The 27,302-nt window shown below is 35.8% G+C and overlaps 1 protein-coding gene and 1 pseudogene across 2 annotated transcripts; one reads left to right on the top strand and one right to left on the bottom strand.

Moving 5' to 3' along the window:
* Positions 1 to 12,801: 12,801 nt before the first annotated feature.
* On the top strand, positions 12,802 to 19,758 carry LOC143631534 (putative E3 ubiquitin ligase SUD1; annotated as a pseudogene). The gene is made up of 9 exons (XR_013153377.1): positions 12,802 to 13,278; positions 14,457 to 15,122; positions 15,737 to 16,512; positions 16,601 to 16,812; positions 17,501 to 17,827; positions 17,903 to 18,063; positions 18,151 to 18,314; positions 18,397 to 18,543; positions 19,066 to 19,758. The product of XR_013153377.1 is annotated as a putative E3 ubiquitin ligase SUD1 (transcript).
* A 4,422-nt stretch (positions 19,759 to 24,180) lies between these two features.
* LOC143631541 (uncharacterized) lies at positions 24,181 to 24,567 on the bottom strand. Its single transcript, XM_077100283.1, has one exon. It carries the CDS (start codon positions 24,565 to 24,567, stop codon positions 24,181 to 24,183), a length of 387 nt encoding a protein of 128 aa, XP_076956398.1.
* Between the last annotated feature and the right edge of the window lie 2,735 nt (positions 24,568 to 27,302).

A 27,302-nucleotide genomic window follows, 5' to 3' on the forward strand; every position in this document is an offset into this window, starting at 1 on the left:
ACCACAAATTTAGTCGGTTAATATTGAAAAATAATATACTCGATGAATATTTTTGTAACGGTAAATGTTACTTCTACTCTAGTTTACATTGATAATCCTAAACTACTTTCATCGTCCAAGTTTGATTGTGAGACCTCTTCTCTAAAACATAAGTGTCTCTGCTGAGTATACTAACCCCACACTGACATATATTAGTAGATATCATGTGGTAAAATGGTGTTAATTGAACTAAATGGTTGTAATCTCAAATCTTAACTATAGAAGTGTGTTTTCTGGACAAAATATATCTTTTCTTTTAAATAGTACATTTATTTATAAATAATCTTGTTAACTCAATTGTCATTTTAAGAATTATCTAGCGGAATTAAATACCATTATTACCATAGCCATTTTCAACAATTAGATTAACTAACTACAAATTCAAAAGTCCTAACATTACATTTGTTTCGTTTAAAAAAATTACAATCTTAAAGATTAGTTATACTACAGCATTAGAAAAGCAGTCTTGCATCGCTCCTATCGTTCTGCCATGATGGAGGGGTGGTGCAACAACTCCTACAGGCCTACTATAACACCATCCTTTTTGCAGCCTTGTCGCTCCCTCACTCGGAGCAGCACCTTACCATCACTTCCCACACCCTTGCTCCCACCCTCGCTACCTTTCTCCGTACCACCTCGTTTCCCCAGTTCATCCTCTCTCTACAAAACAACCATGTGGGCAATAATGCATGTATTTCTTGTTTTTTGTTTAAGATTATAGATTGTAGATATTTTGAGATTAATTAGGTATATGTATCCCAACCAAATGTAATAAGCAGATTGGATTTTAATAATCTCAACTTAATGTAGTTGGCCGATAATAATCTCAATTTATAAAATAGCTGTCACCAGTCTCAACTTTCACACTGTTTGTTTTCATTGGACCACCTTTAAAAAAAACTTAACGGCGTTTTTTTTTCCAAATTTCAAATTGATATTTTAGGGCTTTCGTTCGGAATGAGGATACGAGTCGATTAAACGACTAAATGATGCTTCAATTCCGGTGTGTAAACTTTTAATAAGCAAAAATCAAGTTGTTTGGAGCACCGTTTCGATTTAAGTTTTACATCAATCGATTCGTATCCTCATTCCGATCAAAAGCCCTAAAACATCAATTTGAAATTTGGAAAAAACTTAACGTCGTTAAGTTTTTTTAACATAGGTCCAATGAAAACAAGTTATGTGAAAGTTGGGACCGGTGACAGCTATTTTTTAAGTTAAAATTATTATCAGCCAACTACATTAAGTTGGTATTATTAACATCAAATTTCCCAATTTAATATAAATTATTTACTTTATCATATTTACAAACTAATGTGACATATGATGTGGATTGGAATGCTAGCTTATCAAACTAGGCGAACCAAATCAGTTTTCGCCTGAGCGCAAAGTTAAACGAGTTGCCACAAGTTGTTTGCTTTTAATTATACACTGGAATTTAAATTTGAGCTTGATTTGTAAAAAGCTCAATACAACTTGTTTAAATTATAACTAATATTATAGGTAACAGTTATTATTAGTAGGGATGGTAATGGGTCGGGTTTGGGTCGGGTTTAGGTATTCCCAAACCCATACCCAGTTATGAAAGTCCATCCCAAACCCGTCGGGTTTTAATTGGTTAATTACCCGTCGGCTTTCGGGTTTTTCCATTGGGTTTCGGGTTTCTTATCGGGTTTTGATAAAATACTCGTGGGGTATACCCAACTTATAACTCGCTATGTTTCTACCGGGTTTTGACAAAATATAACTACTCGATTACAAAAATGGTTACCATAAACATAAAATGTCTCAAATAATTGACATAAACAAGTTTCGACAAATAACATATATGGAATATAGTGTGTGTATATATATATCGTAATAAGTTATATCGGGTACATCGGGTATATAAACGGGTAAATGAGTTTATGTTATCTGGTAATCGGGTATATTAGAAATCCCAAACCCGCGAAAAATTTCAAAACTAATCCCAAACCCTAATGGGTCGGGTATTACCCGTCCCATTTATGTCGGGTTTCGGGTTTTCCCATCAGGTTCGGGTTTCATTGCCATCCCTAATTATTAGATTGGACCTAAACGAGCTAACTTACCTTAGCTCGAGCTTAGTTTGTTCGCAGACCAATTTAGCTCAACCCATTTCGCTTTTTAATTATCTCATTTAAAACGAACATTTTCTACCGAAACAAGCTTTTGAATCGCCCTACGGTGGATCAACTACATCATAAAGAATGCACAGATTATTTTTCAAAAAAATATATATTAATATATTAATAAAGGAAAATACAATATTCTCATTATTTATTTTATAATTTTATTAACCGTAAAAAACAGAGAATCTGCTAGGTACTCCGTACGGGATGACTCAATGACAAAAGGTTACCACTAGCTGACTCAACTCAGCCTTATGGAGCTCTTAAGCGTCTCCAAGTTATCTATAGATCCGAGGAAAACCCAACCACCCGAAAGCCCATTATTGGTAAAACCCATATGCCCTCAGGAGTGAACCGAAAATTAAAAAAATCTTGTCTTCCTTCATTGAGCCAACCATGCCCTCCCTAAAATGTTGATTGTGAGGATCAAACATGAGTCTTCATTAAAAAACCGTAACTCCTGACATTGCACCATATTGAAAACGACAACATCAGCCTCTTTATTAATCATTTTTGATGTTATTGTATCCATACATTATTTTAATACGAGTAACAGTAATGCCTATGATGATTAAAAACCTATTAAGAAACTATTGGCAGATTTTTACGTACTTATATAATTGTAAATTGATGAAATTATGTGAAAATCGAGTGTATTTCTCATGTGTGCTTTTTGATAAGTTGAAACGGTCAAAAGAGAAACAAAAAGAGAAAGGAATGAAGTTGAGACTAGATAGGCCAACCTACATAATCATGACCTTTGATTTTTCCCATCTACTTTTGCTTAGACTAAGGGTAGTGGGGGTGAGGGGTGGGCGCGGCCGCCTACGTGGCTCGCGAACACCGCTATACCCCTCCGGTGAGCGAGGGCACGGCCGGCCGGTGTGGTTGTGGTCGCGAGGCTAACTAGCCGTTGGAGGGTGTGTTGACTGGTCAACTTTACCGTTGGCCAGTTTAAATATATTTTTTTTTATCTATAAATACAAATCCACACTTTTTATAAAAACTCAAACCATACATTCTCTCTATCAAAACTTCTATTTATATATTTATATATGGCATCGTCGTCATCGTCTTCGTCTTCCTATTCTACCGAAGAAGACGAACTCATTTGTCAAGCGGTTCAAACGACGATAAGCTTTTTGAGAGATCAAAATCGCCCCCGAGCCCCATTGTTCCGCCAGCCGCGTATTCGTGATCGAAAGACCGCTAACGAAACTTTGATACGTCACTACTTTAGTCCCAATCCCACATATGGTGAGGATAGTTTTAGAACCCGTTTTCGAATGACTAGACGATTCTTCATGCGTCTAGCAAATGACTTGCTGGAGCACTTTGAGTATTTTCAACAAAGGGATGACGCTAGAGGTAAGCCCGGGTTCACGGCTACTCAAAAAATTATCGCCGCTCTTCAACAACTAGCGTATGGTGTTGGATCGGACATGTTGGACGAGTATCTACAAATGGTTAAAAAGACCGGACGCGATGCGCTTAACCACTTTTGTAGAGGTATATATTTTTTTTACGTTTGTTTATATATTTTTCAAATATTTACATAACTTATATAACTTTAATAATTATATTTAGGGGTCGTATCGCTATACAAGCGGAGATACTTACGTAGACCGACAATGTATGATATCCAACGCATATACGAGGTGCACGGTGAAAAGCATGGTTTCCCCGGGATGCTCGGTAGCCTTGATTGTATGCATGTTGGTTGGGCTATGTGTCCCACTGCTTGGCGAGGTCAATTCCATCGAGGTGATCACCCCGGCCCTACTATCGTACTTGAGGCGGCGGCGTCACAGGATCTTTAGATTTGGCATGCGTTCTTTGGGGTTGTCGGGTCTAATAATGACCTCATTGTTATCGATCAGTCACCGATAATCGATGACCTTATCGACGGGGTAGAACCTCCTCAAGCTTTTTTTGCAAATGGAGAACATTTCAAGTACGGGTACTACCTCGTTGATGGTATTTACAACGAATGGGGGATACTTGTTCAAGCTTACGCGGCTCCAGTTTCTGACAAACGAAAGTACTTCACGAAGAAACAAGAATCGGTAAGGAAAGATATTGAAAGGGGGTTTGGAGTCCTAAAGAAAAGATGGGCAATGTTGGCGAATCCAATAAGATTTTGGACAAGGGAGAAGATAACGGAAGTCGTCATCACGTGTAATCCTACATAACATGATACTAGAAGACGAGGGTAAAGCTATTTGTCAAAACTACCAAGGTGATATTCCAAGACAAGAATCGACGATCACCAATGAACAACGACTCGCCAACATAAATATAATCAAGAGCCGTGAGTTACATGGCAACGTTCGGCATGAGTTGGTCGAGCATTTGTGGGATAGAAGACCCGATGATCTTGTATTAGACTAGTATCAACGTAATGTTTTATATTATTATTAATGTATTATTTAAAATAATTAAATAAATAAAAAACTGGATCAAACCCCTGCTCACCTGGACCACTACACCCTCTGGGGCTTGGTTGAGGGGCTTGATCTATGGCCATGTCATCACCTACGTGTCAGATTTTGCTTGGCTCACCTGGGACTCAACCAAGCCCCATTACCCTCAGCCTTGGTGAGGGAATCTTAATTGGCCACCATAGTGTTTTTTTTTAAATGGCATCTTTGTATAATTATATAACAGAGGGTTTTAGGCAACGAGCAAAAAAACCAAAAATGTTAAATCTTTGTATGATTATATAATTATATAACAGAGGCCAGGGTATTACGCCGTTTCATCTTGCAAACCACATAAGGAACATTGACTTGGAGGAACATGTGTAATTCTTCTTAACAAATACACGTGTTGGAATACTTTCAATAATGGTTGGTCTTATCTGTTCAAAATGTTTATCTTGATAGGCACCCAATTACTCCAACCATAACGAGAATTCTCAATGTCGCATATCTTATGATCCATTGCATACCGAATAGATTTAACTGTGAAGTCGTCTTCATCATTAAGGCACTATTTCCATGTGTCACCCCTGTTTGTAAAAGTTATAGTATTTAAGAGATTTTGACAATCACTTCACTCTAACATTTTGTTAAGTCGGTACCCTCATCCAAGTTATGTTTCAAACCGAGGCCCCACCAACATCAACGTTCGAGTCCGCTATATATATATATGCGTGTTTATTTCTACCAACATGAAAATTCTCAGGAATCTTTTACACATTGGTCCGTCACTTAGCCAACAATCCAATCAAAGTCTAGGCCCATGCCCATTTCCAACAGTTGCGTGATGAGAAAACCCAACTTCAAGTTTTGAGCAGTTAGAAGGCGAAAAATCCTAATAATAATACACCAAATACATGTTTTACCTTCTTTAAACGAAATAAAATTCCATTTCCTCATACAATGGTGAAGGGATTGAATGGCACCGCATGCCTCCATGAACGGTCTGGTTCGGTTTTGTATCGCCACCGCCATTTTGCCATAAGACTCATATCGACAGCTATTAAAGAATCAATGCCATGACCACATACATTTTTTTTTTTTTTTGCAATATAGCGTTGTACCATGCCACCCAGTGAGCTTCTTTTTGTATCACCCAACCCACAAAATGTTTTTCTTAGTTTCTCAAGAGCTTCAATGGTATGGCGCGGGGCCCTAAAAAGTGAAAAAAAACAGGGTAAAGTGGAATGCTTCCTAATACATATTTAATAAGTGATACACAACCTACAATAGATAACTTTTTGCTTTCTATAACGATAGTATTTTATTTTTCAAAAATCTCGATCACGAGCCTCCAATTGTTAATCTTGTTCATATTTGTTCCGATAAGTAAGCAAAGGAAAATGAAAGGAAAAAAAGCCTTGTTTTCAATTAAGAATACTTTTCGTATTTTCAACCCGTGCGCACACCCAAAACAAAAAGGATTACCTTTTTTGTAATTGATTTTGAGACTCGAAACCATAAAGAAATACCTCATAATTCTCGCAATATTAAGTAAGTATGTAACCTACCATTCACCTAACAGAATTACATCATCTGCATAAAACAAATTAGATATACAAGATCGGATACCCTTTCCAAAATAGAATTTAAAGCCTTCATACACAAAATAAATAAATTAGACAGTCTCTGATAGTAACCGATTCGAGATGCTTAATCTCCCAAGATGGTTAATCCGTTGAGTGGATCAAGCTTCAAATAAATAAGGAAAAGAACACAACATTTTACTTCATAATTTTCTGCTTAATTCATTCCTAAACTTGCAATGTCTTATATATAGGCTACATGTGAAAGTAACAAACCGAAAGAAAATGTAGCACTAACATCCCACTAACATAAAATAAACAAACTAATAAATATATTGAAAGAAAACTAATTAAAACAAGAGGTTGCATGGTGAACGTGGGTTGACCAAGGGGTCTTGCATGCGCATGAAGACTTGAACGTGGATCGTATCAGTCTCGCACCAGAATTTCGAAGCGGGCGCCCCATGAAGTGCAAGATGATATAAGACAACCGTGAAACCATGATCTTCACTTATCAAATCAAGGAAGGCTCAGTTCAAGGAGTTGAATGTCTTCTCAAAATCTATCTTGAGAATCATGTCTTTTGTGTTGGACTTTTATCCATGACATAATTTCGTTGACAAGCAATGAACCATCTAGAATGCTTCATTTTTCATAAAAAAAAAAACATTGTACGAGATCAACAAATGCATCACCTTTTTTAATCTTACGGACAAGACTTTGGCACACACTTAATAAATACTACGGAGAAATGAATGAGCTTTTAACAACCAAAGTGATTGGGTCTTTTGCTTTCATATAAGTGCGATAAAAGATGAATGGCACTTGCGGTTTATGCAAGCATGATCATGAAAAATACCTCAAAGCTATCTTTTTGTTTGTTTGTTTGCGTGTGTGTGGCGGCAAATCTCATAACACAAAAGCAAAGCACTTGATAAGCATAAATTGATCGTATCCTATGCAAAATGAGTTGTAAGGTTGATGAATAGTGATAATACGTTATACAATTGTATTTTCACAGTTAATAGGCACCTTAATTGATCATTTCCGTCACATAAGTACTACTACTATAGCATGTATCTTGTTATGATGAATCTAATCGAAAGTAATTATGAAATATACCATAATTTAAATGATTAGTGAGTTTCGTGTAAATATGATGAGTTTCTTTACGATCTTTTATAATATTATTAATATCTCATATACACATATCTCTTAATGATTCTTAAGAGATTTGTGAGAGCACTTGTTTATAGGGGACTTAAGTAATATTGGAGGCGTTTACGGTACCGCTCAAATGATTGATCATATGAAAAGAATAATGAATGATGTTATGATTGTAAAACCATCAATATGCTTGAATTGTTATCGATATATATTACTAATTTATACATGATAAATTTATACATGAAGGCATGTTTTTTTTACTAGGGCTAGTATATATGAGACTAGTCTAACTGTAACATATTTAAACTTCCATCATACTTGAGTAGGGTCTGGTGACGTATTCCTTTACGCGGGCTAAGTTCATTGGCTTGATAAAATACATTATTACCCCTTTGGGCCGAACCAACCTTATAGAAAATATGGCTGCCATTTTTACCCGAAACCTAACCCGGAAAAACACGAACCCGAGAAAAGGCCGACCCGAACTGAACCGAAGTAATTCGGGTTGGTTCTTGGGTTTTATTTCTAGGTTTCGGGTCAACCCGAAAAACTCGAATAAACTATTTGTTTAAAAACATGATATTATTATTAGGTATGTACATCATATTCGAAACACTCTACATACTCCCCTTGTTCCTATCCAACTATTATGGTTGATCAATTATTTATTGTTTATGTATTTTTTCTATTTATTGCTAATAACAATAGCGCCATGGCCTCAAAAGTGTCACAAAGTGCCGAAAACACCGTCCCCGGAGTGCTTTGGTCGTTTTGGAGAGGGGGAGCGCTGCCTAAACAACGCCGTGTGGGGGAAATGGTGGAATGTGATTGGTGGGTTTGTTTTTTTTTGTTTATTTTGTTAATAAAATAATGATAGGGTAATGATTTGAAGAGACTCCATCCACTATACCCATTTTAGCCAAAATGCCCCTATGCCGACGTGACGCCACAAGTCACACAACGCTAACAAAGGGGCTTAATCCACTACACACGGTCTAATAGAAGAATATGTTGTTTTATCCGGTTATGTTTATTTTTTATTTTGTTATTTACGTAATAAGTAAAGAAAAATATGTTGCGTCGGTTTCGCGTTATAACTTTTCTTTACATTTTTTTATTTTCTTTTTGTTTTCTTAGATACCCGAAACCCGATTAACCCAACCCGAACCCAAAAAACCGTGATTATTTTTTAGGTATAAAATTATAACTTTAAAACCCGAAAAACCCGACCTGAAAAACCCAAAAACACCGCTTATAAAAAATAGTCTTAACTCTCTAAACCTCAATAAATAGTGGCCCGCCCTATACAATCCTAATCATCCTATGTACCAAAAATAACACCTTTACTTAACAACTTCTCTCCTTCCCTATTATCTACAAATCTACAATACACATTTTACTCCCTTCCAACTTTCAAACACAACATCTCCCTTATTATTTCTACTATGAAGACAACTTTCATATACCAATCCTTCTCTTACATTCCATCATTTATATATATCTACATCCTTACATATAGAAGGTGTTTAGGATTCTTTATTTTACCTTCTTAATTCCTTATAACTTTTCATTAAGTTAATAAGTTACATAAGTGTAAGTTATTATGTGTAACTTATTAACTTTTCCCTCTCACACCAAAAGCAATCTCAAACACTTTATTATTTTTCAAAAAGTTAATAAGTTATAAGCTGATGACTATAATCAATCCCAAGCACCCCCATAATACAAATATTTACATACATGCTATCTTGTTTGAATCACTAACTTGGGCATCAAGGGTGTTCATGAATCTCTCTCTTTCTTCTAGCCACCTTTGTCCATATTTTTTTTACAAGCTGCAACTTGGATATAAGTTTGGGAACGCCCGGTGCACTTCCATCTGACATCGAAGCCTTACACAAAGTTGGCTATATCAACAATCTCAGTGTTCACATGTGTGTTAGCTGAATTATAAATTACCTCCTACATATGCTTAAATTTACTGAATAATAGGAAACCTAATAGACATACCAAAAACAAAACATGTAGCTAGGGGTGTAAATGAGATGAGTTGCTCGTGAGCTACTCGATATTGGCTCGTGAAAAAGGTCGATCAAGCCGAGCTTAACGAGCCGGGGCCCAAGTAAGCTTGTTTATTAAATGAGACCGAGCTTCATTATCGAACTCGAGCCAGTTCACGAGCCTAAACGAACCCATCTTTAATATAACTTTTATAATACATATTTACATATATTAACTAAATATTAATTAATCCGCAACTAAATAATATATATTATGTTGTACATGAAATTATATTTGAAAATATAAAAATACTTACAAACATATAAAAGTTAATTAAGAAATAGTAATCGAGTGGCACCTGATCAGTAACATTCGTTATTTTTCAAATCCGAAACCGACCCGTTTATTTTCTTTTGCCTCATTTATTTTTCGAACGGTCGTTACTAAATAAATTCCCGCCTTCGTTTAAGAATATATATTTTGTTTATTAATAATAACTATATACTTTATGCTATAATATTCCCCTTAACTAAATTTTATCCACTCTTGCACCCACATCTAAAGACCGAGGACCAATTAGCAAATATTATTCAAATTATTTTCTCCCTTCTTCCTCCCTTTCTTCCACCGACGCCATACCCCCCCCCCCTTTTCTTGGACCTCGATTTTCGGGCATAATTAATCCAAATTGATCTTACCAAATCGTCTATCAACCTAAAACGCGTCACACCGACACTCCAAACATAGAAATTAGTTACAATTTGACAGCTAATTCGTCGAGCAAACCCGCGGTTGTATCATCTTCCAAATCACTATACATACTAGTCTGTATGGCAATTCAATGAACACACACCATCCTCATCCCATCTCCGTTCAAACCCCCACTGTTAATTGTGTAATTGTGACCTGCAAGACGTCCATTTGAATCCCGTTTTGGCCGCCGGCTATTGTAGCCAATTCAACCTCAATCCACCTCTATTATAGGTATTAAGTTCGTGCATTTTGCTCGTTGTCATAAATATACCAGAAACCCTAACATGTATTAAGCAATAACATATCAGATTAACGGATTGAGTATTTAGGGTTCTTATGAAATTTGGGGGTTTAGGGCTGAAGAATTTATAAATTTTTATTCTAATAGATAAACGAAATACCATCCTAGACCAGTTGGATGCTGGTGTGTGTTTAACTCCTCTAGCCGCCCACTGGCGCGGGTGCGAGTCCCAGCCAGCCCCTTTTTTTGGAAACTATTTTCTTTTAATTGTTTTATTGATTTTAGAAGGTTTATAAATCATTATAGTTAGTAGTAAATATCAAATATAACTTATTTTGTTAAACCGACATATAAAAGATCTTTTCTTTCGAAACTCCGGCTAAAAGCCATCAATATATTTACGTGTGTATGTATATTTTCAATAGATTATTTAAGGTTTTTAAGTTAATATGTACATTTAAAAAGAAGTGATAAACTAAAATTCATATTTAAGGAAATATCGTTAATCATCAAATACTTTATAAAAGTTCATATTTTATATCGGTGCTATTATTTATTAACAATTATTCGCAATGTTAATCTTAAAATGAAATCTTTATTAATCATAAGTATATATATAAACATCAAATGTATTTTTAGCTTAAAATAAATATTTAAAACAAATCTCTTTATATGATGTGATTTTTGTATAATTAAAATAATCTTATTTATGTTAAACCGACTTTAAATAAAAAAATTATAATAAATCTAAATCATGTTGAATTTCCAAAAGAACTCTCCCGATCATAAATCCCGAACCTCTATCTAGTTTAGGGTCGTGATTGAATTCATATTTAACTTCCGTAATTATTTCTTTATTAGGATATCTCATCAGTACTTTCCCGGAGAGCTTGATCTTTCTTTTTTGTCTTGACGTGTCATTATCGATTGCTTATTTACTAAGGTGAGTTTACATACCCCCTTTTCTATGTTTTACAGTTTGGGGGTAGCATGTATATCTTATTCGATTTTATCTTTATTTTATTTCTACATATGTTCAAAGCACAATTCAATATATGTTTATGTGTGATTATTGCATGCTCTATGTGTTTAAATGTTTATTTTATGTTGGTGGTTGGTATCTCATCCTCATATATCCTCATCTAGTATGATCATACACTTACCCAAGTATTTTGATTTCGTATCAATAAGAACGGGTCCACATCTATTTAGCTGTTTACATTTTCATAAGAATTGTAATATTCGTCATTTACATATGAATTGTGATTTATCTCTATAAATATATAAAACTAAAACTTATGTATTCTCACCAACATTCGTGTTGACAAACTCTATTTTTATACATGCTGCAGGTACAAGTTAATACTATTCAAGATTGAAGACACTAGTTTGAACTTAGGATATTATATAAAACAATGCTGTAATGGTTGTTTATTATTGAATTTGTGTATTTGTTTAATGTTAATGAAATCTTGAATACAAAATTTTATATATAATTTACTATAAAACGATTACAATAGAGTGGCAGACAAACGGGCAACAAGCTGCGCCGCAACCCCCTTTTGAATAGCAAAGCCAATCCTGCTAAAAACGAAGCTTTGGGACCTAGGAGCTGAAGAGGTTCCGTGTACGACACGCTGAACCCTATTCAAAAATTTCACAGCCTCTAGGGCCAGAAAGCCAAATGTGTCAAAGGCGAATAGTAGAAAGACATGTTGCTTATCTAAACAAGCTTTCTCGTGTTTAGCCACTTTTCCCGATTCAGCCTTCAACGCAGCCTGCCCCACTACGAACCTGCGGTCCCTGAGCCCAACAAGAGGAGACACTCCTGTAAGATCCACACAGGTGTGTTTCCCCCCTGCCCACCCGAACACAAGTATATCAGCTGGTCGTAAAGTAGACCTCCCTTCCAGAGGATCCGTGAGAAAGTTAACAAGGGCCTCTTTTTTAGCAGAAATCCCTGTCCGTTTAAGAACATCAGACAGAACATCCCTAACCAAATCATGTATGTATTTAAAGCCATGCAATTCTTTGCAATGCACCGCATGGTCACCAAAAGAATCCAAACATGCCTTGCGACAAATTGGGCAAGGCTCATCAGTCGGGAACATAGGGATCATTAATCGGTACTTAAGGATAGCCCGATACTCCAAACCCGACATACTGTCGCTTTAATTAGTGTCTTTTGAGCTACTGTTCAATCAATACGTCACGCCCCGGCATGTTCCGCCGCCTTTGGTCGGGGTGTGACATGATCCAAACTCGAGCTTAAACTCTATATAAGTTTAACAAGTCAAAATTGAGCCTAGTTGATCTCAGGCTCGGCTCGGCTCGTCTCGTTTGCACCTGATCTACCAGCAAGTCATATTATTATTATTATAATAAGACGGTCAAAGCAGGTGACCCAGTTGAAGAAACTCGTAAATAAAAAAAGAGATGAGGGTCATTCTCATTAATACTCCCAACCTGCACACGCTTTGGCGTCCGATCTCTCTCTCTATTCCCACAACCAACCTCCCAATAAATTCATTCAAATCCCAACGACCATCTCAACCGAAAACCGGATTCATTTCAAAATCCCCAAATATTATTAATTAGGGCACGGAAACCCTAACACCGTCATTCATCATACCATACATACTCTCTCTCAATCCATCCATCCATCCATGGATATCATCAATCCGCCCCCAGCACACGACGGAATTGGACAGCCACCACCTCTGCCGTTTGGAAACGTGAATGCTAGGTATGATGTTGATGATGACGAGGATGAGGATGAAGATGTCTGTCGGATCTGTCGGAACACCGGAGATGATGATAATCCGCTTCGGTATCCGTGTGCTTGCAGCGGGAGTATTAAGTTTGTGCATCAGGATTGTCTTCTTCAGTGGCTTAATCACAGCAACGCCCGTCAGTGCGAGGTCCGCTTATTCTTTTATTCCTTTCGACTTTCCATTCATGTTAATTGTTATCATTAGCTGGTTGTTTTAGTTTAGTGTTGGTTATAAACACAAAGTGATTTGAAGTCAATATTGGTGCTCTATCGGTCCCTATGTGAAATACAGGTCAGAATATCACAAAGCTTTGACTGAAATATCACCGATTTGACCGACATCAGTACCTTTCTTCTTAGTTCTTATTGCTGCTATTATAAGTGTTTTTAAGTCTTAGTCAATACCTACTAGGTACAATTGTTAGTGTTTTGCAAGTTGCAAATGATTAATTTGTTAATGATAGGTCAGAATACTGAATTGTTAATGTTAAATTGCTATATATATATACTGATATTTATCCCATTAATTGCATAGTGTGGTGGTTGTTACTAGCTATTTTAAGCATGTTCTGTGAGTCATGGCAAACTGGCAACTTATCTCTGGTTTTGATACAAGTGTTAAGGGTTAGCTAGCTGATTTTGCAGAAGACTTGGTGAAGTGCTGATAATAATATTAAATGGAAAAGTCGTCATTGTTGGTTCATTTATATTCTGGTGTGTGGGTGAAGATATTAATGGCTGTTACTTTAATTTCACCAGCCACTAACAAATTGATGTAAATGTAAAATTGACTTTTGTGGCTCTATACCTGGAGTAGAAGTGCACATAAACTTTTTGTTACGTCTTCCTGTTGTTTTTATTGTCATGGTGAACTATAGCTTCGGTTTAGATGGTGTTTCGGCATTTGTTTCCTATTTGGAAACAAGTAGAGTGTAGGATCTAGCTAGGAATTTTGCAGACTTGATAGAACTCCTGTCATTTGACTTATATAGGCTGTTATACATGATTTTCTATTCTGTATATCAATTGTATAGGATTCTTTTGTGTTATTTTTGTTACTTGTTATGATATTGTTGTCTTATGGTAAAAAATCAGAGGCAAGTTGTACTTTTAAGTTGAACAACTTTCTTCCAAATTGGTTTGTAGTCCTACATTAGTAAACACAATATTTTGTGGCGATATATCGTGGATCCTATGAAATGGACCATTGACACCTCCAGTTTGTAGCTAATAAGATATAAAGGCAGTCTATATAGAATATTGCTAGTGGAATTTGTTGTCTTCACATTTGTTTGTGTTTTTACACTATCTCAACTTACATTTCAGGTGTGCAAGCACCCATTTTCATTCTCACCCGTGTATGCCGAAAACGCACCTACACGGCTTCCTTTTCAAGAATTTGTAGTCGGGATGGCAATGAAAGCATATCACGTGCTGCAATTCTTTCTACGTCTCAGTTTTGTGCTATCTGTATGGCTTTTAATTATACCATTTATAACCTTTTGGATATGGCGTTTCTCGTTTGTTAGGAATTACAGTGAAGCCCAGGGATTGTTCTTGAGTCATATTTCCACTACTGTTATTCTAACCGACTGCCTTCACGGGTTCTTACTCTCTGCCAGTATAGTGTTCATTTTTCTTGGGGCCACATCTTTAAGGGACTATTTTAGACATTTGAGAGAAATTGAGGGTGAAAGAGAAGATGAAGGGGATAGAAATGGTGCTCGTGTTGCCAGAAGGCAACCTGTTCAAGCCAACAGGAATGATGAAGATGCTGGTGGGGCCCAAGGGATTGGTGGGGCTGGTCAGATGATTAGAAGAAATGCAGAAAATGTTGCAGCCAGATGGGAGATGCAAGCGGCTCGTCTTGAGGCACATGTTGAGCAGATGTTTGATGGTTTGGATGATGGAGATGGTGCAGAGGATGTTCCTTTTGATGAGCTAGTTGGCATGCAAGGCCCTGTTTTTCATTTGGTGGAAAATGCATTCACTGTGAGTAAATTTTTGGGTTCCTTTATGTGTAGGGTGATTTACAGCTCGTGTTTTTTTTAACTTCAATAAATACAGAAAACGTCTCTGAAGTTCATATGTTGTCACATTTTTTCCTTACTACCAAATAACAAAATGTGTATTTGTCAGTTATTTTCTTAATTTTCTCATCTCGAGTAGCTCACGAGCAGCTTAGCTTGTTTTAACCCCAAAATAATCAATTAATATTTTTGAAGTATGATGATAATAATAATAGTAATAAATGAGAAAAATAAATAACTCAATTAAACAAATGTAAATAGATAAGTTATAAGTTATATTTTCATAATATACACAAGATTCGTAAATGATACAAATAAATAATTGAATTAAACAAACGAAAATAAATAAGTTAAGAAAGAAATTATATTTTTGTAAGATAAATTAGTTGATAGTTGATTAGTGTGACAGCATATGAACTTCAGGGATCTTTTTTGTATTTAATTGAAGTTAAAAGACACGATCTGTAAGGTAATTATATACATAAACGATGATAATGTAATTTATCCTTTTTTTCTGTCACGTATGATTTCATTTCAAGCCATGCATGCTAATTATATACACCTTTTCATCTACAGGTTCTTGCAAGCAACATGATATTTCTTGGGGTTGTAATCCTCGTACCATTCCACCTAGGACGATTTATACTATACCGCTTATCATGGATTTTATCATCCACAGCCACCCCCGTGTTAACAACCGGTGTTCCATTCAGTGAACACGCACTTGCCTTGGCTAACATTACATTGAAGAACTCACTGACCGCGGTCACAAATCTGACATCTGAGACCAACTCAGATAACAATGTGATTGGCCATGTGGCAGAAATGTTAAATGCAAATTTTACTGGACTTGCGGACTCATCAAACAATGTCACTATTCCGTTTCATCAGATGTTATAAACGCGGTTGCAACTGGAGCATCACGGTTGTCAGATGTTACAACTCTTGCTGTTGGATACGTTTTCATTTTTTCACTTGTTGTTTTCTACTTGGGAGCTATTGTGGTAATTAGGTACACGAAAGGAGAGCCGTTGAGTTTGACCATGGGACGGTTTTATGGTATTGTTTCTGTAGCCGGGACAATTCCTTCTCTGTTCAGACAGTTTGTCGCAGCTATGAAACATTTAATGACTATGATTAAGGTCGCGTTCCTGTTAGTTATTGAGCTCGGGGTTTTCCCACTCATGTGTGGATGGTGGTTAGATTTTTGTACTTTAAGGATGTTTGGCAAATCTATGTCTCAAAGGGTTGATTTTTTCTCATCATCTCCATTAGCAAGCTCATTGATTCATTGGGTTGTTGGTATTGTCTACATGTTGCAAATATCCGTATTTGTTAGTCTCTTGCGTGGGGTATAGTCTTCCAACCTGGTCTTTTAATAAATCATGTTTAACGTTTCAATCTGAAGTCTGTTTGATAAGTTTTTTTTATTATTTGCAGGTATTGCGTAATGGAGTTCTTTATTTTCTAAGAGATCCAGCTGATCCGAATTACAATCCGTTCCGGGATCTAATTGATGATCCTGTGCATAAGCATGCACATAGAGTTTTATTATCGGTTACTGTTTATGGAAGCTTAATTGTAATGCTTGTGTTTTTGCCTGTTAAGCTTGCCATGCGAATGACTCCGTCCTTTTTCCCTCTTGATATAACGTAAGCATTTTTATTTTTTTAAAGTTCTATTGCATATAGGCTTGTAAACAAATCAAGCGAACACGAAGATAGCATGTGTATGTTTTTTCGTTTAACTTTAATCGAACAAACGATTGAAAACGAACAGGGTTTTCTCGTTCATGTTCTTTCGTTAAGAAAATGAACATGTTCGTCTATGCTTGTTTATTCAACTCTAACTTAACAAACTTTTGAACGCGAGCAATTAAACAAACAGGGGTTTCTTGTTTGTGTTCGTTCGTTAATAAAGTTAACATGTATGTGATGTTTAGGAGTGTTCGTGAACAGTATAAGCGAATGCTTCACGAACTAACATAACTGATCATAGATGAACAGACACAATGTGTTGGGCCTAAAAGATTATTAAAACTAGACTAAGTTATAATGGGTCGAAAAGTTTTATATGAATATATTAAAGAACGTAAGCAAACGAACTTAGACAGACGCTAACTAACGAATATAAGCAAATTTAGATGAACGAACGTGAACGAACGAGACATGTGCTTATGCTCGTTCGTTTAGTTAGATGAACAAAGTTTTGTTCATGTTTGTTCGTGAATTAGACAAACCAACTTCCTGCTAAACGGTTCACTGAACGCTTGGTTCATTTACAGGCCTAATTGTGTTAATATATTTACTCACAATCACGAGTCTCACTCTGTCTTTGCAGGGTATCTGATCCATTTACCGAGATCCCTGCTAACATGCTTCTCTTTCAAATATGCATCCCGTTTGCGATTGAGCACTTTAAGCTAAAGTCAACAATCAAGTCAGTTCTTCGCTACTGGTTCACTGCAGCTGGCTGGGCTCTTGGTTTAACCGATTTCCTATTACCTAACCCCGAAGATGATAATGGTCAACAAAATGGTCAACCGGGTGGTCAAGATAGACCCGTGGTTGCATATTTAGCTCCAGAAGATGTTAACAGAGCCAGGCTGGCAGCAACTGATGCTAATATTGCGGAAGAAGCCGATGGTGATGAACGATCTGATTCAGAGTAAGTTATTCAATTATATAATTAAATTTACTTTTCTAATCGTCATTGTTTATGCGTTTTTTTTTAAATTATTAGGAGATATGGATTTGTGCTGTGTATTGTGTTGCTTTTGCTGGTGGCTTGGATGACACTGCTAATCTTCAATTCTGCTGTAATTGTGGGGCCCGTTTTCCTTGGACGAGTGTTGTTTAACTCGGTTCCTCTTCTTCCAATAACACATGGCATAAAATGCAACGGTGAGTAATTTAAATCATTAAATTTTACTCTCTGTTTCATGTTTGAGAAACATATGCTGACACAACATTTATATAACAATTTTGTAGACATGTACGCGTTCTTTATTGGAAGTTATGTCATCTGGACTATACTAGCGGGTGTAAGATATTCAGTTGAACAAATTAAAACAACAAGAGCAATCGTTTTATTAGGTCATATCATGAACTGGTGTTCCATTGTTGTTAAAAGTTCGTTATTATTGTCTATTTGGGTAAGCCACAAGCCACATTTGCCGTTGTCACCTTTTCTCTTGCTTAACTATGTTTAAATTAATATTATGCTTTTTTTTGCAGATTTTTATGATCCCAGTGATGATTGGTCTACTGTTTGAGCTTTTGGTGATTGTACCAATGCGGGTGTCGGTGGATGAAAGCCCAGTTTTTCTCTTGTATCAGGATTGGGCTCTTGGACTTATCTTTCTGAAGATATGGACTCGACTGGTGAGTTAACATGGTTTTATTAACATAGCAACATGGATTTCATCAATGTCATATGCATGTTCAGTTCCAAAAGATTATTCGTCTTGTAACTGTAACATATTAAAGTGCATCTACAAGTTAAATTTGAACAAAGTTGTGAAATTGCTTTTTAAAACAGCTTGGAACCTGAACATCGAAATTGTTTTAAAAACAACCGGGATAAAAAGAAATACAAGCCACGTAAGAAAAAAATAAAGAACGCGCAAGAAAACCAACATGAAATATTGGTTCCAAGTGTTTTAAAATATTCACTGTTTTTTTAACATGTAGAGGGACTTTAATGTGCAAAAAGTTGTTATGACTTTTGTGAGAAAAGTAGAAAATATATTGTTTTTTTTAATGATTTTTACCTTTGTTTTAATAAAAAATGTATATTATTGTTATAGTAAAGTTCTCATATTTAACAGAATGGTTATATGTATAAGAAATAAAATTTTGCCCAAATGGTGTTTGCATAATGTAGTTCTCTCATCTCCTGAACAGGTAATGATGGATCATGTATTGCCTCTAGCGGATGACACCTGGCGGGTAAAGTTTGAGCGGGTGAGACAACGGGTTCTCAAGACTGCAAGGGTTTTGGGTGTTACGTGAGATTGTAGTCCCCATCGTGATGAAGCTTCTAACTGCTTTGTGTATCCCATACGTGTTAGCTAGAGGGGTATTTCCAGTATTTGGGTACCCGCTAGTGGTTAATTCGGCTGTTTACCGGTTCTCGTGGCTAGGGTGCCTTGGTTTCAGTTTGTTATGCTTTTGTGCTAAGAGGTTTCATGTGTGGTTCACTAACCTTCACAACTCAATAAGAGATGACCGGTATTTGATTGGTAGGAGACTTCATAACTTTGGGGAAGATGAACAAGAGATCCCTCAAGTGGCGACCTCGGGTTTTGTGGAAGTTGTGGGAATGAGAGATATTGGTGGTGATGCTGATTTAGGGTTGAGGCATAGGCATAATGTTCCAGTGGAGGCCTAAGAGAGAGAGAGTGGAAGGTAAGTAATAAATTTGTGATTTGTGTTTTTGTTTAGTTTTGTGAATATGGGTTCCTGGTGTATTAGCTAAAGAGGTATAAGCATACAAACTTTGATGTATTTTTATGGTTTATATATGGCAATCATGTCTAGTTGCATCATTGGGTCATGAAAAATGTACACGGGTGGCTTTGATCGGGCTGAGGAACGGGTCATGGCTTTGATCGCGTTTGGTTCACGGGAAGTTTTTAAAGAATTTGGAATTGGAATTAGAGTTTAATTTCTTTGAAATTTATGTTTGTTTGGTTTGTAAATTTGCGAAGGAAACGGGAAATTAATAAAAGAAGAAAAGTACAAAACTACCCTTACCCTCATCACATCGCATCCCAACATCACTCGGTCATCATCCCCAGCCCAACCCTAGAGTGAGAATCCAAGGCAGTTTGATTTAGTTCGATCATCATCCCTTTGCTTATAATTTCAAATTTATACAAATAGATGTTGTATGAAAGAGATCAGACATTGATATTCAAATATGGTTTCTTTCTTATGTTGATGTGACAAAAAATAAAATAAATAAAAGTAAAATTTGAATCTGGATTGTTTTAACCTACATGGAATCTAATCTACTTATTCTAAGGCTAAACGGTGTGGAGCTTGATATGCCGCTGAAAATGCAGCTGACTTATATTTATAACGCAAAATTAATATTTGGTTGAAGTGATGGCTACGTGAGGCTGTAGCCTGTTGGTGTTGATCTGGTTTGTTGAACGGTTGAGAATGAGGAAGATGAGAAAACGTTAGGGCTTTTTTTATTTTTTATTATTATTTAGACATACAAAAGAAGGGCTTGATAAAATAAGTGGGCTTGAATGTGAGAGAAATGAGCTTCAACATTTTAGTTATATGAATATTATGTTAGTTATAAATTAATATTTTTTATATTTATTAATTATAAATCAATATTTTTAGTTAATTAGTTGGTAATATGTTAAATTTTATATTATTATTATTTTATTTAAAAATGGAGAAAGGTGATAATTTGGTGACCATTTTCATAGTATTTTGGATGATAGTGGAGTGGAATGGGGTATGATGTGATGCTGACGTGACACTGTAAAGTGATAAGTAAAATAATATCAACACCTGATAGTTTAATAATTAAAATAACCGTGGACACTCGTTTTCTTTTGGTTAATTCTTACAGTTTCCCCCCCTCTAAATCTAAGATATTAATTGACCATAGTATGTGCAATAGATCAATAATTATTCACTTTTTTTACACTCTATTTATATTACATTTATGCATTGTTATAAAAATAAGTATTAACATATTATTTTACTATATATTACAAAATGCTTTGTGAAATCCAAAAATGAACAACAAATCATGTTTCTCAATTATTGAAAAGGATATAATTTCAAATATTGTCGTTAACATATTGTTATATCTATATGGTAAAAGATTGTAAAGAAAAACAAAACTCGAATATGCTTTCAATTTACAAAGTAATTTTTTAATCATTAAATTATAAATATATGTAAAAAAGTCGATCCATTTTTCTAAAATCAATCCATTTATCTATCTATCTATCTATTATTATTATTATTATTATTATTAGTATTATTATTATAAACTGCCATATACATTTATAAATTATAAATATATGCTTTAAATCTATCTATTTATTTTTTCGGTTAATTTAGTAACTATATATATATACATGCCAAAATGTAATGATAGTATATACGAATCATTTAGACATAACAAAGTTTATCATATTTAATTTCTTAGTTTTTTTTATCATGGATTGTTTCGGTTTTTTTTTGTGGAACTAAAATTCGATTTTTATGTGCCAAACAGTTGGTAAATAAATTGTTTGGTACAAGTTAACTACATTTATGTCAAAATTTGTTACGAGTCATAAGTAAGAAATTTCAGTGTTTTTAAAAGTTTGAGAATGTAAATAGATTTATCGTCAGATTTGTTATTGATTCAAAGTGTTGACTTGAAAATGTCAAATGGATGAAAATTAGAATTCTAAACATGATTCTGGTTTCAAAATTATTTTCAAATGCATTTTTGGAAATAATCGAAAGGTTCGGGATTTGGCAAATTGACTATTTTTCCCTCGACTATTATAAGAAAAGACTACGAAAACTTTCAACATGCCACTCATGCCCATCAATGCTTCTAACTTTTATGAAATTTGAAATATTTATGTTAGCATTAACTTTTCCTTCAATGGTGATCGGAACTTTGCATGGGAAACATGTCATGCAAAACTATGCTCAAATGAAACAAAATATTCATAAAATTGAATGGGTTAACATGTTATTTTTTATGTTGTTATTATGACAAAGCCGAGAAGCCTCCGGAAACTTATCAAAATCTTTACATGGTGTAGCTCAGAAAAACATAGTTCTTGAAGAACATCCGTCGTTACAATTTAATGTTCTCCTTTCCTTCGGTGGGTGGTAAATTGATAAATATATCAATAAAGGTAACACTCCTGTATTTAGGCTGAGTGGTTAGAACTACTATTGTATGAAAAGCCTTATGATGCAGGATCATCCGGTCCATTTAGTTGGCCCGGCCCAATGTTTATTTTTATTTATAAATAGGATTGCTAGGTCTTTCATTAGTTAGTTGATTTTTTTAAATAAAGAATTTTTAAGCTTTTAAGCTTGTTCACCGAATCATTTGGCTCAAGAACACAATGATTTCATTCAAACGATTTAAAAAATCAACTAACTAATGAAAGACCTAGCAATTCTATTTATAAATAAAAATAAACGTTGGGACGGGCCAACTAAATGGACCGGATGATCCTGCATCATCTTATTTTCGAAATTGGTTAGAAAGAATCATTCTCGGGTATATTTTTTCACATGCATTTTTTTTATTAAGTTCATTTAAACAAAAATCATTTTGTGTTATAAATAAAATCAATTTATGCACACATAGTATATATACAAGCATAAATATAATACATTTTTGATATACGTTATGTAATTATTTGCTTTACTTGTAATTTTATAATTTGAATTATCTCGTGTGTGACACGGGCTCTAAAACTAGTTATATGATAAAGGTATTTCAAAATGGTTAGAAGATGCCATGGATGGATAAAAATGGATTTGCTCATAAGACTATATGTAATGGTTTTAATTAATTGTTTAGTTACAAAGACACCTAGGCACCACGTCAGCAAAAATGAATTCACTAAAGCCGTTTTAAATCAAACGTAGTGGTTTTAACTAATTGCATTTATTGCTCAATCATATTTTTTATTTACTATATATATTTAATTATTCAATAACGTAATAAGTTAAATAATAAAGCCACACTAGTAAAATACTAAAACAAAAGTTACAAGCACGTAGGAATAAGTAAACGATACTTGAAATAAGAAAAAAAATGGATACATGAAAAAAACTAAGGATTCTTGAAAAATAATATACTAAAACATTTAAAAAGCGATTACTAGTTAGCACGCTATTTGTCATAGACTTTGTTCTCCCTTTGCTCGAATATAGCCCGATCTTCATGTGGTAAATGAGATAAGTCTTTGCTTTATCTCGGGATCATTGTAATCGAGATATATGATGAGGATCGGGCTTAGACTTTGCTAAATTATTTCTACCAATCGGGCGAACCGGTTATTCAGGTTGATCAAAATCAAATTCGTTGGTGGTGTCGTCTAAATTTATTTGGGCATGAGCGGAGCTTGCTTCATTGGTGCTCGATGATGTTTTCGATCGCTTGGAAGAACAAATGCATTTCTATTTTCACCAACTAAACATGATTCCTAATGGAATTCATTCCAATTCTGTCTTCAATTCTTGCGAATTCTGCCAACCAAACGGGGCCTTAGGGTGCTTATTAACCGATTGGGTTGATTTATATGGAGATATTTGGTTGAATTGCCAACTACGGTTTTGAAAAACGACAAATCAAATCAACTTGGTTGATTGGATTGATGAACATGCATAAATGGTAAGCTTTTGACTATGAATGTATAGTTACTTAGTTTTCTCATTATAGAAATAAATGATGACTAGCTCTAAATCGTATTAATGATTAGAGTGGAAGGAAATTTGGACTAGGTGAACGTTATATATGAAACTAGTTTGGAAGAAAAGTGATCAATTTATATAATGAAATAAAAACACACAGACTTGTATTATTATTAACTTAAAAAGGATCTTATTATACGATTTAAAAAAGTTTACATCCTAATTAGGAAATTCATTCATTTCATTACACACACCGGACAATAATATTAGTTTTAGCCTTGTATTTCTTCCTAAACAATCTTCTCATATTTAGCCTTGTATTCTGTCCATAGCTGATCAACAGGCTTTCCCGTTAAGATTTGAAAGAACGAGACATCGTACGTGTACCTCATCATATTGTTAAGCTTGGCCACAAAGTCTGGAACAAGCCCATCACAATACTCGAGGAAACGGGCTGTGAAATCATACCCCTGGTCCCATTTTTCCCCAGAACCCGGTGCTGCAAAGCCCGGCGGGTAGTAATTTGCTTTCAATATGGTATAATCCGCCATCCCTTCGGTCAATGCCCCGGGGGTCGTGCCCTCCCCATTCCATTGGAAAATATGGGTCATTTCATGGTGCATAAGGGACGTGAATTCCCACTTCAAGTCCATTGGCCCCGGGTAGTCCCCGTAAATAGATCTCACTCACATTAACATTGTTTCCCCAAGTGAACGCTTTGGCTCCATCGAAGACTGCGATGTAAGCTTCTACGGTATCTACGGGTTTTCGGTCGGCTGGTGTGTTTTGTTTGAAAACGGTGGACCATATGAAGTTGGTGATCTCATGCATTATTTGTTTGGTGTACGGAATCCCACCAATAACTTTCGCGAATTTAATACCACCGCCATGATTAGGGGCGTCGTTAATCACTACGTAATTCGGATAGGATGAGCTTCTATTGAAAGATAATGAGAGAGTTAGGATGACGCTACACATGAAAAAAGAGTGGGGAGCCATGGGTAAACTAGCTCAATGTGCATGGACTATGAATCATACACACATATATATATACGTACACACACAAATAGTAATAAGTATGTTATTAATTAATTAGCCATAAATTGTAAGTTAATTATATAACGTATTAAATGTTTCCTAATCGTATATAAATCTCAAGTAATTGAAAGAGTAAAAGTTTTAGATGATTTTATTTACCACTGATACATCGTTTAAATACAAGAGTCCTTTATCACTAATTGAGCATTACAATCAATGAGTATCCCACGAATCAACGAGTAATAAGCTCTATGCATAAATTGTTGGGTTTCAACGGTGGTTCAGAACGAAAATGGATAAATCTTTTAAACTCGTTTTAGTAATTATTTCGTTCGAATAGTTATTAATTAATATTAATAAACTTGGATATATGAACGAACTATAAAAACGCAGCGGAACGATTAAACGATTAACCCGAACCAAAACCGAAAACCCAAAACCCGGATCCGATTACAACTTTATACGAATACGAATAATAAATAATAAACAACCATAGTTAAGTTTGTCGATATACCTCGGTTATCGAAACCGGGACGACACACCGAAGGATTAACGAATTGAGCTAGAGAAAACGACACAATCGAGACCCCAACTGAACTCTGGCAATAGCAGCACCTATGGACGGCGGCGGCACGGCTGCAACAGGCGGCGGCTCGGCGTCAGATAGATGGTAGCGGCGGAGGACAGACGGACAAAAGCAGAGAGCAGCAATAGCACCCAACTGTAGCAACAAGTCGCCGGAATCTAGGCTGCCGGAAAAACGAACTCGCCGGAATCACCGATGGTCGCCGGAAAAAAAGATTGGTGAAGCTTTGACAGCGCCGGAGGCTATAATAGGGCGGCGGAGGAAGTTCCGGTGACCAAATGGACAGTGGGTGGTGGCTAGTGACTGGGGTTGGTTTTCCGGTAGCCGGAAAACGGCGCCGGAATTTCGATGGAGGCTAGGGTTTGCTTATTATCTTGGTCCTCCTTAATAATAACATGTTATAGTATATATAGTATTATAGTTAGGGTTTAATCAAATTAAACCAATTGGGCTTGAGCCCAATTAACTAAATAAAGCCTTTAACCATTAACGGTCCATCTAATTTATTGTGTTAGACCCAATTAACATTTAAGTGGGTTTATATTTCGTCACCCTCGGTGTAACCCATACCGGGTCACATTCGGGTCGGTCCGAAATGACTTGACCCGAACCGACCATTAAATCCAACAATCTCCCACTTGGACGGATTTGGGTCAAGTATCATAACGCTAACAGCCAGAGGCGTTCTAGCTACACATAGCTGTCCCCAACCGAATATGACATTTTAAATCAATAACCAAAGTATCTTGGAATACCTTATTGCAAGATAATGAATTTATAGTAATCGTTGTCATCTATCCTTTCTATATAAGACATCAGTTGAACAATGAGACATGGATCAAATCAATCTCATACAGTGTTTAATTATTGTAGTTCTCGATATAGAGTCAAAGTGGTCCAATCAAACACACAGTAAGTTTGGGTGAGGCCTCACACTTTACCAGTTTGAATCAACGAGGGCGCCAATATGTCCAACTGTTACATTTTAATGTAAGAGTACAGAATCCCATTTTGACTACATACAACTCCCACTGAACTCCAGAACATTCCCAACCAATGCCTTTATGACTGGCAGTTACGCAACAGCGGTTGACATGATCAAAGAATATTCCTCGGTAAACGAAAGTTCTAATATGTATCTCAGGTCTAAGGATACTAAATGAGCATACTATTATCAAAACATCTTATGATCAAGATCCATGAAGATGATTTGATGCGAGTTACATCCAATATCATTCATAATGAGGTCTGTGAGTTTGGAAGTCAACTGCTTGAGTCTAAAGTCAGAATAGTCTTAATTCAGAATCGCTCCCACGAGTCTGACCGACTACGGATAATTTAGAATACAATATTCACGGATTAAACGTATTAAAATGAACACAGTTGTATTATTCAAGGTTTGCATTTAACCATTAAATCAAAAGTGAACAGAAAAGTACAACTGATTAAACGTTCATACATCCAAATACTAAATCAAAATAAATCACTAGCAAGTCTAAGCCCGATAGCATCTCTATGCTGATCATGCTTGTCCTGAGTCATCGGCTTAGTGAACGGGTCAGCTAGATTTTAATCTGTGTCTACTTTGCTTATCACGATGTCACCTCGTTCCAGTATTTCCCGAATAAGATGGAACTTCCTTAAAATGTACTTGGTTCTGTGATGAGACCTTGGCTCTTTGGCTTGAGCAATAGCACCTGTATTATCACAGAATATCTTGATTGGTTTGTGAATACTCGGAACCACATCGAGATCGGTGATGAACTTCTTCATCCAAGTAGCCTCCTTAGCAGCATCTGATGCAGCTATATATTCGGATTCGGTGGTAGAATCCGCCACTACACTCTGCTTGGAGCTCTTCCAATAAATAGCTCCTCCATTGAGAGTGAAAACGAAACCTGACTGTGAGCGAGAATCATCTCGGTCAGTCTGGAAGCTAGCATCAGTGTAACACTTTACAGTGAGCTCCTCTTCCACTCCCCCAAACACCAAGAACATGTCTTTGGTCCTATTCAAGTACCTTAGAATGTTATTCACAGCAGTCCAATGGGCAATGCCAGGACTCTGTTGAAAACGACTGGTCATGCTCAAGGCATACGAGACGTCTGGT

The sequence above is a fragment of the Bidens hawaiensis genome, unplaced genomic scaffold (genome assembly GCF_021521415.1).
Source record: "Bidens hawaiensis isolate Kalapana, Puna unplaced genomic scaffold, B.hawaiensis_p1.1 tig00006086_1, whole genome shotgun sequence".
Taxonomy (NCBI): domain Eukaryota; kingdom Viridiplantae; phylum Streptophyta; class Magnoliopsida; order Asterales; family Asteraceae; genus Bidens; species Bidens hawaiensis.

Coding starts and splice junctions, on each gene's coding strand:
- LOC143631541 (XM_077100283.1), bottom strand. CDS start 24,567: ATGGCTCCCCACTCTTTTTTCATGTGTAGCGTCATCCTAACTCTCTCA.